This window comes from Apodemus sylvaticus, chromosome 12 (genome assembly GCF_947179515.1).
Source record: "Apodemus sylvaticus chromosome 12, mApoSyl1.1, whole genome shotgun sequence".
Classification (NCBI taxonomy): Eukaryota; Metazoa; Chordata; class Mammalia; order Rodentia; family Muridae; genus Apodemus; species Apodemus sylvaticus.
Window position 1 is genome coordinate 47,548,220 of NC_067483.1, and position 22,773 is coordinate 47,570,992.

At 36.4% G+C, this 22,773-nt stretch overlaps 1 protein-coding gene across 1 annotated transcript in view; it reads left to right on the plus strand.

The window, feature by feature from the left end:
* LOC127697044 (potassium channel subfamily T member 2) overlaps positions 1-22,773 on the plus strand; it is a 145,034-nt gene that overhangs the window by 114,727 nt on the left and 7,534 nt on the right. Inside the window, exon 14 of the mRNA XM_052199920.1 lies at positions 14,445-14,556. Coding sequence (XP_052055880.1) covers positions 14,445-14,556 — 112 coding nt within the window. The remainder of the gene's footprint in view (positions 1-14,444; positions 14,557-22,773) is intronic.

Genomic DNA, 22,773 nt, shown 5'->3' on the forward strand with positions numbered 1-22,773 from the left:
ATGCTTCAGCATCTCCATGCCAAGATCCAGGTTAGGATCCAGATTAGGATCATAGGTGAGCCTTCCAATTCTTGATTGTAGTTCGTTCCAGATATAGTCACGTTGACAATCAGGAAGAGCCTCTACAAATGGCTAGAGAAATCTCCAGCAAGCCGATTCCAAGCATTACATACATGCATACATGGTACACACAGACAAGCTTTACATACATGCATACATACACAGAGTTGATGGTTGGTAGCAACAATGTTCTAACTCCCACACTTTGTTTTTTTCTTTCGTAGTTTATATATCCCAGAAAAATCTTTCAAGCAGTGTAAAATTACAATGTGATTTCATTTTTGATTTATTTTACTCAATAATTGTAAAAAGTAAAATGTGTTTCCTAATACCTTTATAAGAAATATCATTATACATAGAACAGGTAAAGAAAACAATTTCTAAAAACTCATGTACATTTGTAACTAAGCAGCTTGTTATAGATTATTAAAATGTAAGCAAATAACTCAGCCAGGTTCTCTTACTGGCAGACAGCAAGTAGTAAATATTTTATTATTTATCTTTAAAATTAATCTTGTAAGAATCTTAAAAGAATCACAAATCTAAACTTTTATAAAAAATCAGTAATATCTGCTATAAATCTGAAGAATGAATAGCTACTCATTAGCAATCCTCACTAAATTGCTTGTATCAGGAAGCTGAGGGCAGAAATGGGTATAAAAAAAAACAATCAATCATCAGTCCAGCCTCCGTGAGTCATGACAGCCAGTGTTGCCACCATTGTTCTTGGTCCCTGACCATAATAGGTCCCTAGCTTAACTAATAAGACTGTGTCTCTCTGACTTCAAGTTTCCTAAGATTTCTTTCTTTCTTTTCTTTTCTTTCCTTTTTTTTTTTTTTTTACATTAGAGCCAATAGTAAAAGTACCACCAATTAGCTTCACTAGCACTTTTCTTTTTCTACATGTTTTCTAAGGCTGGGTGTCATTGCTGACAATCTACAACTCAACTTCTTCTCAAAGGTGGTCCCCCAGCAGCAATGACTGGAAGATATCAAGCATTATTATCATGAGTGCAAGACATACTGCCCAGGGAGGGACTGGAAGCCCCCTTAAAGTTTTCATATCATTCCTATATCAAGATGGGTGTGAGGGCAGAAAGCAGATCGGAATTACACAACTGCATGAAGTCTTCAAGACGTGTGGTCCTTGGGGTCTTGCCACAACAAGGCTCACCAATGTGGGTGTGGTTACTAGTTGGCCTCATTCCATAAATGCTAAATTTGTCATTCCACAGGCATGGCCCTCAGTGGGAAGTGAGGCATAAGAACCTTTGCTACATTGCACGCCATTTCCGTTTCTGTTGATGGCTGAGAAACAAATTGTCTTTGTGAAGCCATGCAGTCCTCAATCTCATGATTGTCTTGCTTCAACTTCATAAACATGTCCCACTACACCAGGAATGATTCTGTAAATTTGCTGTGCCCCCCTCTCTCTCTTTCATCTATCTATCCACTTAATAATACCATTAATTAATAATATATATTAATTATATATTATATATTAAATAATATAATTATTTAACTTAATAAAAATGTGAATATCTAAAATGTTTGCCCCTGCAAACACAGCCATTTCTTGTTAATTATCTGGTCTTTTGGTTCTAATTTTCCTCCTTGCCAGGATGAAATCTTTCAGAAAATAGGTGATGGATGTCAAAGACCTTGTGATCCCCCAAAATCCCTTATGACCAAATACAAGCAAAGTTTGTAAGAAGAAGTTGGTTCTTCCACCAAGTACACCAGGGATTCGTTTTTTTTATTATTGAATAGTTTCTTTATTTATATTTCAAATGCTATCCCAGCCCCCTATCCCATCCCCCTACCCCTACCTCTATGGGGTTGCTCCTACACCCACCCACGCTCACATTCCCTACATTGGAGCATAGAACCTTCACAGGACAAAGTGCCCCTTCTCACACCTATGCCCCTCAAGGTCATCATCTGCTACATATGCGGCTGGAGCCATAGGTCCCTCCATGTGTACTCTTTGGGATTCTTTCTTAGTTTTACTTTGTCTGTCTTGTAGCTGATGTCCAAGCATCTTAGAGAACTAGAACAGAACTAGAGAATCCAGGTTCCCTAAGTTTAGGAGCTAGACTCTGATATCCTTTCAACAGAAACAGAAAACATTTACAAAATGTTTTATAAGTAGAACTTAAAATGCTTTTAAAAAGAAGTTTGAAACGTAAGTACTTGTAAGAATGATTCAGGATTTTTAATACACTTAATCTTCTTACTTTTACCATCTTTAAGGTTTATCACCATCACCACCACCACACCCTCCCTGCCCCACCCTACCACAATCCTTTGTGACTTACTTAGACCTTCATGATAAGTGCCCTTTGTTGCCAACTTTCTTTTCTGACTGTAGAATAATCAGCTCTCTTTTCTTAGAACAAATGTTGTTATGCCATACAAAGATCCTGCCTTATAATTTTTTATTTTAGCCTTCCTTATCAAAAGGATATCTTCATACTTTTTAAAAAATATTTTTATTTTCTATATTCTTTGTTTACATTCCAAATGATTTCCCCTTTCCCAGATCCCCCCTCCCCATATGTCCCATAAACCTTCTTCTCTCTATCCATTCTCCAATCACCTCCCTCCTTTTTCCTCTGTCCTTATATTCCTCTCCAGATATCTTCATACTTATATTCTAATTTACATTTATCTTGCTGCTATTTTGAGGTTGCATATTTTTATTTTATTGTTTAGTGTTATGAGTCAGAACATAAAATATGAACTTATTTAAAAATGATTTGAATACAAGTAATTTTCATGAAATGCATTAAGTTACCTAGGAACTCTCTTGGTGGACTGTTTGGCTAGTGTACATGGAGTCTTGGGTTAGATGCGTAGCAACAATTAACACTGAACATGATGACATAAATAAGAAACATCAGCACTCAGGAATAGAGGCAGGAGAATCAAAATATCTTGCTCATCTTTTGCCACGTAGCAAGTTCAATATGAGCCTGGACTGCACTATCAATCAATTATTCAATAATTAACTTGTCTACAGATTGTTAAATTTAAATTTTCTTTTATTTAGCATATCCTAGAAAGATTTTAGTGACACTTGTATTTTTTAAAGGCTTTTTTATTCATTTTTGCCTCTGTTTCACTAAAGTCTGTGAGTTACAGAATGCTATGTTCTGGGGAGATGTTGCCAAGAGGGCAGAAGTTCCTTGGAAAGTGACCACATTTTCATAAGGAACAAGGTAAAAGGGAGAGGAAATAGATATCATATGCATTTTTCTGATGAACTGAGAGAGATAGCAGACTGCTTTATTTCTAAAGGGACCTGGGGAAATCAAGACTTTTCTCTTTCATGCACATTGGACATGAACTTTGCTATTGGTCCTGATGTCAGCTTGGGCCCAGTATACTACATTCAATAAGAAAGAAAAGAAAAAGGAAAGTACCTTCGTCACTGTTTTAATGCCAGGAGGGAACATCATAACCAAGGCAACTTTTTTTTTTTTTTTTCTTATTCAACTTACACCCGGCTCACTGCTTCCCTTCCTGGTTACCCCCTCCAACAATCCTTCCCCCATACCAGCTCCCCTTCTTCCATGAGCAGATCCAGTTTGCCTCTGGGCATCCCTCCACACTGGCAAATCAAGTCTAGGAGATCTAGATCCAGTCCTTGTATGTGCCTTGGTTGGTAGTCTCGTCTCTGAGAGCCCTAAGGATCCGTGTCAGCTGACTGTTGATATTCCTGTGGGGTTCCTATCCCCTTAGAGGTCATAATCCTTCCTCCTGTTCTTCCAAAAGAATTTCCACACTCCATCCAGTGTTTGACTATGGATGTTTGCATCTGTCTGAGTCAGCTGCTGGGGCGAGTCTCTCAGAAGGCATCCATGTTAGATTCAGGTAAGCAAGCATAACAGGGTGTCATTAATAGTGTCAGAGATTGGTGCTTTTCTATGAAATGGGTCTCAGGATGCTCAGGTTAGTAGATGGCTATTCCCATGGTCTCTACTCCATCTCCAATCACTACATTTTCTTGTAGATAGGATACATTTTGGGTCAAAAGTTTTGTGGATGTGTTAGCATCCATGGTCACTGGGTTTTTTGCCTGAACGCAGGAGGCCACCTCCTCAAGCTCCACATCCCTAATGCTGTGAATCAAGGCTAAGAACACTTGTAAAAGAAAACATTAACTTGTGTTTTGTCATCATGGTGCTGCAGAAGCAGCTGAGAGTGTTTTATCCTGATTCATAGGCAGAGGGGAAAGAGAGACACTGTACCTGACCTGGGCTCTTGAAATCTGAAAGTCCACACCCAGTAACACCTTATTAATTAAGGCCACACCTACTCCAACTGGGCCACCTCTTAATCCTTCTCAAATAGACCACTCCCTGGGGACTAAGCAGGCAGATATGGGAGGCTATGGGGTTGTAGGCACACACATACTCTTTCAAACTACCATAAAAAGGAAGGAAGAAAAAAACAAAGTGAAAAAAGGAAAAGAAAAGCACAAGAAAAGGAAAAGGAAACGAGAGAGAGAGAAAGAGAGAGAGAGAGAGAGAGAGAGAGAGAGAGAGAGAGAGAGAGAGAGAGAGAGAGAGAAGGAGATGCTCAGTGAATAAAAGTTCATAAAGCTCTCTCAGAGGACCAGAGTTTGGTTCCTAGCACCCATATTTGGCACCTTACAGACACCTGTAACTCTACCTCCATAATCCAACATCCTCCTTTGGCATCTCTGAGTACCTGTACTCATGTGCATGTAGACACACACACACACACACACACACACACACACACACACACATTAATAAAAGTAAATAAAATAAATAAGATACTTGTATTTGGGCTACATAAAACTAAAAACTAAGAACTGAAGTCGAATCCTGAAATTGTGCTTTAGTCAGAGAGCCAGTGACCTGACAAGAAAGTGGCTTTTTTTTAATTGATATATTTTTATATACATTTCAAATGATTTCCCCTTTTCTGGGTCCCCACTCCCAGCAAGTCCCATAAGCCCTCTTCCGTCCCCCTGTTCTTCCATCCACCCCTTCCTATTTCCCTGTTCTGGATTTCCCCTATACTCTTGCACTGAGTCTTTCCAGAACCAGGGGCCACTCCTCCATTCTTTTTGGACATCATTTAATTTGTGGATTATGTCCTGGGTATTCAAAGTTTCTAGGCTAATATCCACTTATCAGTGAGTGCATACCATGATTGATCTTTTGAGACTGGGTTACCTAATAACTTTTTTTGCATGTCATCCCCAGCTTTATGGGATAAGAGTGGGTCAGAGGCAGTCAATTATTCCAGAACTCAGGGTTGCCCCTCTGGTGAGGTAGCCAGTAACACTTCAGAGAGACGTGTCATATCTGTGTTTCTCCTGTAATCATTCCTTTCACTGATATTCTCGAGATGTCTTGTCTAGGGCATTTCTTGAAATGCTGAGTGACGTTAGTATCTGTCAGTGTTAACCTTGTTCTCCTCCAGAGCTTCTGGACTTGGGGGTGAGGGTTTGTTAACTCAGCACAATTCATTAGTAGTGTTTACATGCTAAGCTATTAATATATGCATGTAGATTTCTTTCTGCAATTTGACATACAAGTATATCTTTGGAATACAGATTATAAAAGGAATTACATCCCTCTGTCTGTCCATTCTATCCTGATCAGATTGATTAGAGCTCCCAAAAATTGTCCAGTGATGACAGGAATACAAGGAGATTCCAGTATGATGTGTTTTGTGTCAAATGAATTCTTTTACCGGAATAACCAAAATAAGTCTTTTTGGATTTGGATTTTGTGGGGGGGGGCAGCAATGGAAACTGAATTCAGTCCCTTGCAAATATTGAACATGTGCTCTTCTACTGAGTGATATCTGCAACTCTACAGAGTTATCTTATTAGGTTATTATTTTGCAGGGTGTTTTTGTTTGTTTGTTTGTTTGTTTGTTTTGGGTTTTTTTAAGACAAACCCTCACTGTGTATCAAGCTGAAGATTCTCCTGTCTCTGTTTTCCCACCCCCAATTTTATTTCACAGATCATAGGCATGACCCATGACCAAAGCCTAGGCAAAAAAAATTTGAGGGTAACTCATTATAATTTTGATTTGTTCATTCTCTCATAGTGGATTTGCCTGTATAGGCTCTTATTCTTATGACTGCTCTTAGTATCCATTAAAAAACATCTTAGTTCTCATCTCTAGGGAAGGAGACGGCAGATTAAGCTGGGCACAAATGTGACTTGCCATGCCACAGACACATAGATACACGCTGTCCCAAATAACATGTTCTAGGATGGAAACAGTTTCATGAAGTTTTTATAGTTAAAGAATAAAAATAAAAGTAAAAAAATCAAAGCCTTTTGAAAAAAATGTATCATTGGAAGTGCCTGGTAGATGGCATACACCAAGAGAGAGGTCTCTGCTGTAAGTCTCAGATGCCTTGTGATAGTATTTTTAAATTTTAGATTGGTGGAACCTAGTGGTGTGTTAGATTTCAAAAGGAGAGTGTAAAACCATTATATGTTGTAAGAATATTAGGTCAGATAGAGGTTAGCAGTAAAAGGCCAAAGGGACTAAAGTTAGCCTGATGTCACTTTGCTATAGATCCTAACACTCCAGCTTTCCACATCTTTGAGGTGCTAATCAGTCACAGTTTATACCAGAATACCAGACTTTGAGCAGTCTGTCACCCAATACCAATAAGCAGAGGCAGGAGTTGGATCTTTCAGGGGTTCTTTATTTACAGATAGCTGACAATCTAGAAAGAGAGAGGGTCTACATCCTGAAAGAACAGCCGCCTCTTGCCTTTATCTTTAAAAGCTAGCATACTTTAAAGGGGATCCCAGCAGTGATATAAAATCCTTCCAAAGCTTAGTACTAATCCTCCAACAACTTGTCTACTGGTCAACCTTGTCATTAAGAGTCTCCTCTTACTGCCTCTTATACTCTTTCTTATCATCACTCTGTGTAATAGGATTTATTGATGCCCACAGCCGCATAGTCTCAGTATACTGTTCAAGATGTCAGCTCAACTAGTTTTAAATAAAGTTTACTACACCACAATACCTTTAGCAACAAATGTTGGCTGGGCCACTCAAAACATTCAGATTTCTTTTAATAATGTGAAGTACCTAGGTTCTCTTGTAATATAGAGATTAGGTACTAAACACTGTTTTTGATTTGTTTATTTGTTTCTTTGGGTTAGACTTGAGGTCATTTTTGTCCTTTATAGCATGAAATTGTCTGAAAAACCACTACCCAGAAACTTCAGAGTCCCTAGAGAAAGTTGAGAGTATTTCTGTTCCATTACTCAGAAATCAGGTTTCTAGATAGTAAGCAGTTGATTTACTCCTCCCCAGAGACCATATCTAAATACCAAAAACATTAACATCGAAGACCTCTGTCAAGTCTCACCCTGTTTTACCTATATCACTTGTGCTTACTACCACCTAGCTCCACATTTAAATAGAAATACTAACGCAATTCTTCCCAAACAAAGAAGTACCAGAAAATGTGTATATGTGTTTGAAATGTAAGGAGAAATAACTCCTTTCTTTGAAATCTTGGGTCTAGAAATATATCTCAGTGCTCAAAGAAGTTAGTTCATATACATGAGTTCCTGACTTCAGAATCCAAATAAAAAGTCATCTTACTAGCCTGCAAGTACAGTCTGTGAGCTTGGGGGACAAAGAAGTGAGATCCTTAGAGCTTATCAGTTGCCTGCTCTAGACATATGAATGAGGTTCAGTCTCTAACTCATTAGGTCTTTTGACCTAAAAGACCAGGTTTTAGGTCAAAGGGAAAGGAAACATTTTTCTTAGGAGTTGAGAAACAAAAGTTTCTCTACATAGAACACAAAAAAGGGGTTACTGCTCATTCATTATGCATTTAAATTGATGCTTTCTTAAATGATAAACATCTAGAGGTAATTTCCTTATAGAATTTATAGATATCGTCTATAAGGTGAATATGACACCAGAAAATAATAATATCTGATCTACACACTCATGTGTATATATACCTGTATATATAGGTATACATGAACACATTACACACACATATGTATATTATGTATACATACACACATATATATACACATACACATGCATCATTTCTTTTATAAAATGTTTTATATTCTCATAGCATTATGAAATGTGTTTTTCTCTAAGCTAAATTTAAACAAGCACATCAAAATTGGATTCAAAATAACTAGATTGTATTGTTCTTTTTTGGAGTTGTTTGGCATCTGAACAAACTGAACCTTTGTTTCTGAGAAAGAAAATCAGCATTTAGATGGTCTAGTATTTGTTTAAACAACATTTGGCAAAAGACCAAGTTTTAGGTCAAAGGGAAAGGAAACATTTTCCTTAGGAATTGAGAAACAAAAGTTTCTCTACATAGAACACAAAAAATGGGTTACTGCTCATTCATTATGCATTTAAATTGATGCTTTCTTAAATGATAAACATCTAGAGGTAATTTCCTTCAAAACTTCATTTGTGTTAATTTTGTTTCAGTAAGAAGTGTTGTTGATTTTTCTTTGTTAAAATTTAGCTGACAGAACTTGTAAGATAATGAGCACTGTGAACATGCAAACAACTCATGAATCTATCATTTTTTAAAAACAAACCAAAACTTCTATTAGCATGAGCAGGGCACAGTGACCTTTAAGCCAAATATACTTGACCTCTGAACAGACTCAACCTTTGCTCCTGAGAAAGAGTAATGGAAGACGCACAGCTCACAGTTTTATCAGGCATCTAGTAAAATTTGAGAATCTACTAGTTATCAATATAGTGATTAGGAACAATAACATAGACATTGCTGGAAGAGTTTGTATGTAAAGAGTTATTTCTTAACAGTAGTCAGTTAAGAAATATTAAGCAATTTAATTAAAAGTTTATCTATAGTAGTTGTACTTCACAATTACTAAAACCAATATAACACTGTCAAGATGGGGAGAGGTGTCTTGGAGTTTGATGGAGTATTGTTTTGTTTGTTTTGTTTTCTATTGAATATAACTATGGGGACTGTGGTGGCAAAATGTCAGTGCTAACCAAAGCCACTAATATCAGTGGTTTCCAGGTTCTTTGTCTCTTAAACTAGAAGCATACATTTCATGAGAAGCTACATCTTAGAAAGCAGCTCTACTATAAAAGAAAACTTAAAGGGAAATTTCATTGTAGACAGAAATGCAAGCAGAGTTTTTCTTGGGTCAGAGAGCAAGTGTTTTAGTGCTGAAAACCTTTGTCTAGATTTAATAAAGATTACTGGTCAGAGAAATGGAGACATGAGCTGGTCAGACTGGTTGTCCCAATCACATATCACAATGGAGCATGCAGTTGCCTTTCGAAGGCTGGACTGGTGTTTTAGCAAACATGTTCCAGAGCTCATAAGCATTTAATTACACCCACTAGACTTGGTATTTAGTTGTTTGGTTTTCAGGAGTTTCCAATTTTTATTACATATAAAGAGAACTATCTGCATTATCTCTTCAAAGCATACACAGGTGAGAAAAAAATTCTTTTTTTATCCTTTACCTTTACCTTTTCCAATGGCACTTTACTGAAGAAACTGAAGCAGAGAAAAACAAGACGTGTTTACTGTAGTATTTCTGTAGGTGTCAGAATCTAAGTAACCTCCGGAATTCAAGTTTCAAAACTGCCTCTTCTTTCCACAATAATAAAGAGTGGGTAGGTGGGAAAGAGAAAATCCAAACAACAGATTACCAAGCAAGAGAATGTGATCATTTTATTTTATTTAAATTTATTTAAATATTATATAAAAATTATAAAAATAAAGTAGTGATAAAGGATGAACTAAAACTGATTATAACATTTATTAATTGCAATATTGTTTTACTGTATTATTGGTGTCTAGGGAAAAGAGGCTTATTATATAACGTTATTTCTAAACTGCTTAGCATTCAAAATGTGTTTAGCAAATATTAAGCCTGAGAAATAGATGTTAGGTATCAGCAATTATAAGAAACTTAATTAGATATGTTAGTAAATGAGTACATAAATAAGTGCTATAATTGAATACACATGTTTTTTATAGATATAAAGGGCTCTATAATACTTTATTTGGCAAGTATTACTTTTAAATTTTCACTAGGTGGCAGGCTTAGCTAATGCATTATTACTTAGTTTAAAATAATAAATGTGAGTTCATTTATGCATAAGAGGCAGGGCACATACATCTTATGGTAAATAAAATTTCAAGGACAAAAGCAACTCAAATACAATCAGGTCCTTCCATTTTAATTATTATGTAACCAATCTTAGCATTTACCTCTTATCTGTATATATTTCTATTACATCTAATGAGTTAGAGAAAGAACCCTGGTACAAATACGTACAATTCATACTACACAGGAAAGTAAAAATTCTCTAAAAGATGAAATACACTTCTATTATTTAGAAGCTATATTTGCCTCAGAACTTACTAATGCACTAGCGTCTTGATGTCTCTTCATCTGAGAGAAGTCCATCGCCTCAGTTTATCACTATTTAACTAACATGCAGAGGCTGATAATTATTCACCTCTATTCTCTTCATAGTTTTCAAAAGATTAAACCATGAGTATTTCACTTTTATACCTCTTTATATTCTTGAAGACCAAAAAATTCTAATAATAGACTTTTGCCAAGTCTTTGTTAAATTATATGTTAGACATCAACCCTCTATCCCAAGACCAAGAAACAGTGAAGCAGTACTCAGCAAAACCAGAACGGGGAGGTGGGAAGGGGTGGGTGGGAGGACAGGGGAAGAGAAGGGGCATAGGGGACTTTTGGGGAGTGGGGGGCTAGAAAAGGGGAAATCATTTGAAATGTAAATAAATTATATCGAATAAAAAAATTAAAAAAAAAAAGAAACAAGCCTAGCACTCTGTATGCTTGGTGAGTGGTATACTTTATATTTTGAAAATAGAGTTTTAGTGTATAAAACATAATCATATTAATAGATACTCAATAACATATTGTTGCCTTTGATCATCCAGGTTTCTTTCCCGCATGTCCACTTTTTATTATACTGATAAGAAGAGGGGTTTTGAATCTGAACTTTGGAGTGTTAGCTAGATTCTGACACCTACAGGAGTGGAGTTAACATTTTTTTCCTGCATTTCAATTTCTTCAGTAAAATACCCATTGTAAAACATTGCCCAAAAGGAAGGAGAGGGTGGTTCCCACCTGAAGTTTAAGGGAATAATGTAGCTCGTTCTCTTGATTTACAATACATGTTGGAAACTCCCAACAGCCAAACATCAAATACCACTCAAGAGGATATGGTCTTGCTGTTTGACCAATAGCAGATTTACTAAATCCACCAAGTGCACCCAGAGTCACAAAGACAGCTACACAACTAGTTCTGTGTGATCTGAACTCATGCAGTGTTTTTGCATAGACCAGTGCAAGTCTGCAGACACTGAAAAGATAGAGTCAGACTAAGTCAACTGACTTATAGTCTTGCAAAAAGGAGGAAGAGACACAAAGAGCAAAGAAGGAAGTTCAAATATAGAGTGCAGCATTTAGTGCCTGACGAAGACATAAGACTTTGTGTTGAGTCACTTTATTGACATTCTTTATTCACTTAAGTAAATATTTAACATTACATGATATTGATTACGATATCCATATGTTAATTATATTTAGTGATGTTATTTTATTGATGACTTTAAAATTCAAATAATAATATGAGTTTAGGTAGTTGGCTAGTTCAAAAATCAACTGACATTTTTTCCCCTTGAGGTGACTTTTGTATTTTTTTAAAGAGTCTTTGCATTAAAGGTGATTATATGACAAACTACCATTTGTGATTTGAAATGAAAATGCAAAGATGATAAAACTATCCCAAGACTGTTTGGCATACAGACATTATAAAATCTCTATAAAGAATGTGTCTCCTACCGACCCAATCATCCCAACCACATGAAAAAAACTTCAGAAAATATGTCACAAAAGATGTGTTATTTAGGGAAATATAATGAGATACAGCACGATAGACATTAGTAGGTCCTGCAAGAAACATCTAGACTTCCAGATATTGTTATTTCATAAAAGTAAATCCCCTAGGGTATAGGCCAATAGATAGTGTGAAAATCAAATGCCAGGACCCTTAGGGAAGGTTTTCACTTCAAAAGATTTAAGAGTTCACATTTTAACTGGATTCTAGAGGATCCAGAGGCTATATATATATATATAGCCTTGATTTCCAGCATGTAAAGGTTGAGGAGAAAAGTAAACAAGAAAGCAACTGCATCTTAGGCAGAAAAGCTAAGAAAAGAAAAGCTGAAAGAGCACTAACAGGTGTTTAAGACATAGCAGCGATTTGGTTAGGCAGAATAGTGCCTGACATGTAGTCAGGATCCCTCCCTTAATGCCTCTCTCCCTCCCTCCTATCCTTCTTCTGTCCTTCCTTCCTTACCTCCCTCTTGCCTCTCCCTTCCTCTCTTACTCCCCCTGTACACACAATAATAATAATAATAATAATAATAATAATAATAACAACAATAATAGAAACATTTAAATTCTTTAAATATACTATCTGTCTGAATAAATGTTGAGTAAATGTTTCACACACTGTTCATGATATTCAGAATGTACATTCTTATGTAACATTCAAAACAGTGACATGTTACACAAATGAAATTACTGTGCTTTTTAATGTTAAACCTAATAAAAGGGAATTATAATCAGGCCATTGTTTGCTGGTACTATTTATTTTACCCTTATTATATGTTACTTAGACAAAGAAATAAGATCTGTCTGTCATCAAAACTATGATAAAGGCATCAACTTCCTACATTATAAAGCATGAATGATAGCAAGGTTTTAGGCCCTCTTAAGTAAGAAAGAGGATGTACAGGTTTCCCATAGAACTGTGAAGGGGGCTGTTCTGAAGAAAAGCTTCAAGTATTAATATGAAAGGTCAAGACAGCACTTGGAAAGAGACCTGAGAGAAAAATCATGAATAGTTGTCACATGCCTGCTATAGCCTGCTCAAGTGCTAATTTCCACTGTTGCCTGGCAGATGGGAGGCATTTTAGTAACATTCCATGAGAGTCAGGAAAAATTAGGCCCTAGGAAATATAAAAACCAATCTCATCACTGTGGCTCATGGATAGTATTCTTCTTTCCAACAAGTACATTCTTTTGTAAAGTGCTGTCAAGAAATCAGCTGCTGAAGCAGGCACAACATAAGCATTGGAGTTACTATGAAACGAGCAGAACAGAAGTTTGATTTGGTTTTGAGAGTTCAAAGATATGTCTCATGTTTTCTCTAAGTGCTAATCCTTGCGTTTCGGGATGAGTTCAAGCTACTAGTTGCCATTTTTAACTTTAGTTAAATTAGTTTTAAAAGTAAACTTAGTTTAACTTAAAAGACATTGTTTCTTGGGGGGGAGGCACATTACCATAGAAAATCTCTACATAAGGACTGAAGTATCCCAAAACAGAATCAGAAAATCTAAAAGAGATAGATGAAGATCAGATTCAACCAGAGCAGCATCAGAAGCATATAAAGAGTCGCTTACTGTAACATCATGATGCATTTCTCCATGATGGTGAGCAATCAAGTGAGCGATTGTGGATTTGTCAAATTTTGAGTGTAAAAAAAAAAGACATAAAAGAGAAAGTAGTACAAAAATATCTTAGTTTCTTTTTTTAAAGATTTGTTTATTTATTATTTGTAAGTACACTGTAGCTATCTTCAGACACTCCAATAGAGGGAGTCAGATCTCATTGCAAATGCTTGTGAGTCACCACATGGTTGTTGGGATTTGAACTCAGGACCTTTGGAAGAGCAGCCAGTGGTCTCAACCACTGAATCATGTCTCCAGCCCTCTTAGTTTGTTTTTAACATTGTTATTAATGCTTTAACCTTAGCTTCAATTCATTGGTGAATTCTACCTGAATTATAGTGTTTCTTATCTCAAGAAGCTCTTTGTACCAAGATATGACCTTTAGAAAAAATACATCATTATACTAGGCAGCCATAGCTTTAGATAACTCATAATATGGACAAGAAAAGCATCAGTGAATTTTTTTAGCAATCAAAATATCTGTATATTTTATTTTAATATCATCCACAAAGTAATCTTAATAACTTCTTAAATCAACTTTATGAGTTCCTCTTCCATGATGTTTCATAATTATGGAGATAAAATGTCTAATAAAAGGAAAATTGTTGAATTTATTTTTTCCTCATAGTACTAACATGTTGGTTAAAATATTGGGAAGAATAGTATTTCATTTTTCTTGTATTTTATAGATCATTTTATGTGGCAGCGCCTGTTGTTATAATTAGAGATAGTTTTATGCCTAAGGCTAACAATCACTCACTCATAAATATGTTATTATAAAACCGTGCCATATTGGATTATTAGTGTGATGTCATTTTTCTTTGATTTAGGTTGTTTTCAAGTCTCAGTATTATCACTGAGCTTACTCATCCAGCAAATATGAGGTTCATGCAGTTCAGAGCTAAGGATTGTTACTCTCTTGCGCTTTCAAAACTGGAAAAGGTAAGACCAATATTAAGAAAGTTTGAACATTTTGGTTCAAAGAATTATAGATGTTTTACCTTAAAACAATAATAGGCTTTGGTGATTTCTCGCTGCAGTCATATAATTGGCACAGCCTGAGAAAATGGAACGTTTGCTGTTGACCTAGATAAGAGGGATACCACAGCAGAGCTGTGGCAGGACATCTGAGCATGAAAACTAACAGCAAAATGTACTAAGGACAAGAAACTTGGTTTAATAAGGTTGTTTCAATGAGGTTACTTAACTAGGACCATGTGATACAGATGCTATATGGATCAATGAGTTTACCAAGTCATGTTCTACAGAAATTAAGATTTTATTTTCCTTCTCTGGGACCAAGCTGGTTGTGGTGGTCATAGCTTCTCTAGTTTTGGATAAGGTTAGACTGGAAGACCCCTTCTCATAAGGGGAGGTTTATGACTCGGTAATTCACATAGACTGTAAATGCCTACTCCGGAGGTTAAATAATACCTAATCAGCAGATGCTTCATGGTTCTACAAATGTCAGGGACGAAGATCAGTGTTTCAGCTCATTCTTCCATGTGATGAGCTGCCTCAAGTGCAGATAGTCAGACTAACAATAATGTCTTGTTTTGATCACCAGAGTTGGTAATGCAAATACATACACAACAATTTACTTATATGTTGTTTTGGGTAAGTTGTTTGGGCCAGTTGAACAGTCAGATAAAATGTCTGGCCTCAGTAGTGAGTTTCACCAATTTGACAGACACTGCCTGAACTTCTTGAAGATATGTGGTGTTAAAGGTATTTTAGTTCTCTCTGTGTATTTCTATCTCCATATCTAACTCATATACTATGCTAGTCTACTCTTACTATATCTAGGTTTAGGGGAATCATTTGTATTTTCGGCTTACTGACATGGACAACAAGCTTGATATGGTTTAAATAAGTACCTCAAGGTTATGCAGCTCTTGAATCAATGTCGTATGGGAAAAAGAGCCATGGGTGTTCAGAACAAAGAACGTCCAAGAAGCCACAACACTTTAATACATCAAAAGTCTTTTCATGAGAGTTAAATGGACCTGGTTCCATAAGCAAATCCTGTAGTTAGGAGTCTGGGTAGAATGGGGGATGAAATGTCTTTTAGCCTAGTCTTGACAAGTGAGGTAAGACGGCATAGTAATAAAGAAGCCAGGATCTAGGGTACGACTAGTCCAACCTTCCACTACTTCTCAGTAATGGATCCTGGATTACTTATTTACTTCTAGCCTTGACATTCTTATCTGATAAATGATGATAAAAGTAAATAATTGCATATAAAGGTATATCTTATAATAAAGGTGAAACACCCCAATATTTTATTTAATAACAATTTTAGTTATAGTAAAGGAATACATTATATTTGTTCATATTGTCACAAATAAGTACCCTGGTCTCTATAATTACTTATTTGTGTAAATACTTGATGTGGAAATATTATAATTATAGTTGATATTTTCAGTTAATATGAATGTATGAACTAGTTTAATTAAGTATTTCTAATACTAAGTATAAAAAGGCAAAATGGAGATTTGTTTTATCTTTGAGCAGTTAATTAAAAATAAAATCTATTGACAAATTAGAAATCCCCTCTAAAATTATAGAAAACTTTATTTGGATATGGAATACAATAGAAAGTATAGCATACTATGTTATGTACTAAGAAACTTATAAATACATCAGTAATTCATATGTAACTTTTAATTAAGCAATAAATACCTTTTGAATGTATATCAGTCAATTATCTGTCAGTGTTCATTATAGGAAAAATAGTATCTTTGCAACAAGCAAGAAGTTACTTAGACAGATATTGTGTAAATTTGTTTTTATCATGAAATATCTTGGTTTCTCCATCTATGATGATTGAGAGTTTTGCTGGGTATAGCAGCCTGGGATGGCATATGTGTTCTCTTAGGGTCTGTATGAGGTCTGCCCAGGATCTTCTAGCTTTCATCATCTCTGGTGAGAAGTCTGGTGTAATTCTGATAGGTCTGCATTTATAGGTTACTTGCCCTTTTTCCCTTGCTGATTTTAATATTCTTTCTTTGTTTAGTGAACTTGGTGTTTTGATTATTATGTGCCAGAGTGAGTTTCTGTTCTAGTCCAGTCTTTTTGGAGTTTTGAAAGCATCTTGTATGTTCATGGGCACCTCTTTGTCAAGGTTAGGGAAGTTTTCTTCTACAATTTTGTTGAAGATATTTACTGGACCTTTAATATGTAAATCCTCGCTCTCCTCCATACCTATAATCCTTAGGTTTGGTCTTCTCATTGTGTCCTGGATATTTTGGGTTACCAGTGTATGCATTTTGCATTTTCTTTAACGGTTGAGTCAATGTTTTCTATGGTATCGTCAGCACCTGAGGTTCTTTCTTTTATCTCTCGTATTCTGTTGTTGATGCTTGCATCTATGACTCCTGAATTCTTTCCAAGGTTTTCAATCTCCAGAGATGACTCACCTTGTGATTTCTTTATTGTTTCTACATCCACTTTTAGATTCTGGATGGTTTTGTTCCGTTCCTTCACTTGATTGTTTGTATTTTCCTGTAATTCTTTAAAGGATTTTTGCGTTTCTTCTTTAAGGGCTTCTGCCTTTTGACCCATGATCTTCTGTATTTCTTTAAGGGATTTTTGTGTTACCTCTTTAAGGGCATTTACTTGTTGACAGATGTTCTTCTGAATTTCTTTAAGGGAGTTATATAAGTCTTTCTTGAAGCCATCTATCAGCATCATGAGATTTGATTTTAAATCTGACTCTTGCTTTTCCAATGTGTTGAGGTATCTGGGACTTGTTGTGTGGGAGAACTGGGTTCTGATGTTGCCATGTGGCCTTGGTTTTTGTTGGTTGTGTTCTTGTGTTTGCCTTTTACCATCTGGTTATCGCTGGTGCTAATTGGTATTGTTGACTCTGGCTGGAGTTTGTTCCTCCTGTGGGCCTGTAAGCCTGTGATTGGATATCCAAAGAAGGCAAGAGGGGACTTACTAATAACTAAGGATGAATTGTGTAGGAGCAATAGGAAAAATGTTAAAATTCTAGTTTTCAAGTGTTTGTTATGTAAAAGAAATGAGCAATAATTTACTACATCATTTTAAATCATACTTAAATTAAATTAAATGGAGTTAAAGGGATTGAATATTGATTGCACAACCATTGATTTAGACACCCAATGTCCAAAAACCCTTGCAGATATTGGTAGTTTTAAAATGGAACAAAATACTTGGAAATTATAATATAATGGGCAACATAGTTGGATAAAAGTCATGACAGAATATTATATAACTTTGTATTTTTCTGAGTGGACGTCTAACTTGAATATTTTTTGTTAAAATTCAGGACCTATAGTTACTAAATCAGATTGTGATACTCCATGCCAGTACAGGGCTGGATTCATTCAAATAGTTTTTACAGATCCCTTTAATTTTTTCCTTATGCAAATTATGAAATTAATTTGAAGAAAATACTATGTTGCATTTCTTTACAAGAGGCAATAAATATAACTTATTAGAATAATGACTTTAATATGTTAATAGGTTTTAAAGCAGCAGGTCTATGATAGACACATTGTACCACTAAGTGGACTGTGAGTAGCCCTAGTGTAGATACTTACTCTGGAACATTCGACAGTTTTGTCATGTATTTAATTGTCTTAAAGATGAATACATATGTCCACATACTAAAACTATTAATATTGCAATTCCAAATGCACTAAAGTTATATTGATGTGATAAGTAGTTCATACACATTATTGCAACTTCAAAAACATAAGAAATATTAGTTAAATATCATGTAAATTTTTAAAGCAGTATAAATTGGAATAATCTTTTACAGATCAGTTGAGAACAACAATCCATTCTAGATTTGGTAAAGAGTCATTCGTATGTACTCCTATTAGTCCTTCAGTGTGTAGTACACTTTGGTATTCCATTTTGGTTTGTAACTCTGATAAGAACTTCACATCTTTTACCTTCTAATAATTTGGGTATTAAATATTGTCTATAGACATGATGGGGTAGTATACTGGGATAACTCACCTGCCTTTGTAGGCCTTCTAACCTGCATTTGATTTCAAATACCCAAGTAAAGATGAAAAGGGGAACCCATTCCACAAATTATCCTGTGATCTCCATTTGCACTAGGGGACACTCATGGCGACAGTCACCATCACCCACTACACCTGTTTTGCAATAATGAATACTATATTTGATTCTATCACATTTCTTCCTTAATACCAGTTCATTTGAAACATTTCTATTTTTACATAAAACCTAGTCAATTTTTAAATCTTATTTATTCTTCTCTTATATATTACGTATTATATATTATATCCCTACTCGGTTTTCCCTCATTCTTCTTTCCTTTCCCTCCCTTCCACCTTCTCTGCCCCAGATCCACTCCTCCTTTATTTCATTTCTGAAAATTGCAGGCCTCCGTGGAATACCAACCAAACTTGGTGTATCAACTTACAATAAGACGAGGAACATCCACTCATATTAAGGCTGGACTAAGGCACCCAATAGGAATAAATGGTCTTAAAATCAGTTAAAAGAGTCAGAGATAAACCCTGCTACCACTGTTTGTGATCCCACAAGAACAAAAAGATGCCCAACAATAGCACATATGCAAAGGACACAGATCAACCACATACAGGCCCCCTGATTTTTCATTCAGTCTCTGTGATGTCCTATGAGTTAGTTGATTCTGTGGGCCATTTTTGTGTTGATTTCTTGTGGTGTCCTTGATCTATCTTGCTCTTAAAATTCTTCCTTTCCCTACTCAAGAGGATTCCCTGAGATCACCAATGTTTGCTGTGGGTCTCTGCATCTGCTCCCATCAGTTATGTGATGAAGCCTTTCTGATGACAATTACTTTAGGTTGCTGTCTAATAATATCATTAATATTAATGATCTAATAAATCAGAGTATCATTGGGAATCAGTTCATTGACTTTTTTGTTTTTGGTGGTTTTTGCCAGACATATTTGGTTCTCTCCTAGATCTCTGGTATATCCAGACTCTGATTTAGACAGCATCAGGAATGGACTCCTTTTCATGACATGGGTCTCATGTGGCACCAGTCATTGGTTGGCCATTCTCACAAATTCTGTGCCATATTACCCTGTACATGTTGCTGACCACACAATTTGTAGATCCAAGGTTTTGTATCTGGGTTGGTATCCCAATCCCTCCACTGGAAGCCTCGCTTGGTTATAGAAGACACCTGCAAGTTCTGTATTTCCCATTACTAAGAGTCTTAGCTAGAGTTCCCCTCTGGAATCCTGGTAATTCCTAATGCACTAGATTTCTACCTTACTGGAAAATTCTCCACCAATTCCAGTTGTCTCTCCCAGTACTCTCTAATTCCAATGACTATGATCCCTCTCTTCCCTTCTGCACCTGCCCCAGTCCCTTCCAAGCTCTTTTCTATTTCTCTTACCCAGGAAAATTCATATGATGCACCTTGAACACTCCTTGTTACTTAGCCTGTGTCTATGGATTATAGCATGATCATCCTTTACTTTAGAGCTAATATCTACTTATAAGCAAATACATACCATGTTTGTCTTTCTTTATCTGCAGATTATTTTTTCCAGTTCCATCCATTTGCCTGCAAATTTCATGGTATTTTTATTATTATTATTGATTATTTTAAATATTTACTTGTCAAACATTGTCCCCTTGCCCAGTCTCATCTCCTCACACCCCACATCCTATCCCTCTTTCTTTTTGTTTCTAAGAGGGTGGTTTCCCTTATCTTATTTTTCTTAAAAAACAGTAGAGAAATATTCCATTTTTTAAATGTACCACATTTTGCTTATCCTTTGTTTCCCTGAGGCACATCTAGTTTGTTTCTAGTTTCTGGCTATTAAAAATAAAGCTTGAACACTTGCTTCAGCAAGTGTACTTATGGCAGGCTAGAGGGTCCTTTGGAAATATACTCAAGACTGGTATAACTAGATCTTCATGCAGAATGACTGAGTTTTCTGAGAAACCACCATATTGATTTCCAAAGTGTCTGTACAAGTTCGCATTCCCACTAGCCATGATGGAGAGTTCCTTTGGTTTCTGTTTCTCTCCTGCATGAGCTGTCGCTGGTGTTTTTGTTCTTAGTCATTGTGACAGGAGTAATATGGAATCTCATAGTCATTCTGATTTCGCTTCCCTGATGGATAAGAATGTTGACCATTTCTTTAGATATTTCTTGGCCATTTGAGATTCCTCTGTTTATGATTCTCTGTGAAGATCTGCATTCCATTTTTTATTTGATATATTATTTATTTACATTTCAAGTGATTTCCCCTTTCCTGGATCCCTTACCCCCGAAAGTCCGATAAGCCCTCTTCCCTCCCCCCTGTTTCCCAATCCACCCCTTCCCACTTCCCTCTCCTGGTATTCCCCTACACTGCTGCTCTGAGCCTTTCCAGGACTAGGGGCCACTCCTTCCTTCTTCTTGGGTATCATTTGATATATGAATTGTGTCTTGGGTATTCCAACCTTCTAGGCTAATGTCCGTTTATCAGTGAGTGCATACTATGAGTCTTCTTTTGAGACTGGGTCACCTCACTTAGGATGATGTTCTCCAGTTCCATCCATTTGTCTAAGAATTTCATGAATTCATTGTTTCTAATGGCTGAGTAGTACTCCATTGTGGAGATAAACCATATTTTCTGCATCCATTCCTCTGTTGAGGGACATCTGGGTTCTTTCCAACTTCCGGCTATTATAAATAGGGCTACTATGAACATAGTGGAGCATGTATCCTTATTACATGCTGGGGAGTGCTCTGGGTATATGCTTAGAAGTGGTATAGCGGGGTCCTCTGGAAGTATCATTCCCAATTTTCTGAGGAACCACCAGACTGATTTCCAGAGTGGTAGTACCAGCTTGCAACCCAACCAACAGTGGAGGAGTGTTCCTCTTTCTCCCCATCCTCACTAGCACCTGAGTTTTTGATCTTAGCCATTCTGACTGGTGTGAGGTGAAATCTCAGGGTTGTTTTGATTTGTATTTCCCAGATGATTAAGGATATTGAACATTTCTTCAGGTGCTTCTCAACCATTCTATGTTCCTCAGGTGAAAATTCTTTGTTTAGCTCTGTGCCCCATTTTTAAGGGGATATTTGGCTCCCTGGAGTCTACCTTCTTGAGGTCTTTGTATATCTTAGACATAAGTCCTCTGTAGTATGTAGTGTTGGTAAAGATTTTTTTCCCAATTTGTTGGTTGCCGTTTTGTCCTTTAGACAATGTCCTTTGACTACAGAAAGTTTGTAGCTTTATGAGGTCCCATTTGTCAATTCTTTTTTTGTTGTTTTGGTTTTTTTTTGTTTTTTATTTTTTTATTGATATATTTTTTATTTATATTTCAAATGATTTCCCCTTTTCTGGGTCCCCACTCCCCGCAAGTCCCATAAGCCCTCTCCCCTTCCCCTGTTCCTCCATCTATCTCTTCCCTCTTCCCTGTTCTGGAATTCCCCTATACTCTTGCACTCAGTCTTTCCAGAACCAGGGGCCACTCCTCCATTCTTTTTGGATATCATTTAATATGTGGATTATGTCTTGGGTATTCAAAGTTTCTAGGCTAATATCCACTTATCAGTGAGTGCATACCATGATTGATCTTTTGAGACTGGGTTACCTCACTTAGTATGATGTTCTCCAGCTCCATACATTTGTCTAAGAATTTCATGAATTCATTGTTTCTAATGGCTGACTAGTACTCCATTACTAGAAAGAATTTCATGAATTCATTGTTTCTAATGGCTGACTGGTACTAGTATATTTACTCCATTGTGTAAATATACCACATTTTTTGTATCCATTCCTCTGTTGAAGGACACCCGGGCTCTTTCCAGCTTCTGGCTACTACAAATAGGGCTGCAATGAACATAGAGGAGCATCTGTCCTTATTGCATGCTGAAGAATCCTCTGGATATGTGCCCAGGAGTGGTATAACCGGGTCCTCAGGAAGTGTCATGCCCAGTTTTCTGAGGAACCGCCAGACTGATTTCCAAAGTGGTTGCACCATCTTGCAATCCGACCAGCAGTGGAGGAGTGTTTCTCTTTCTCCACATCCTCACCAACACCTGCTGTCTCCTGAGTTGATCTTAGAGCATATGCTATTGGTGTTCTGTTGAGGAAATTTTCCCCTGTGCCCATGTCCTCAAGGGTCTTCCCCAGTTTCTTTTCTATTAGTTTCAGTGTGT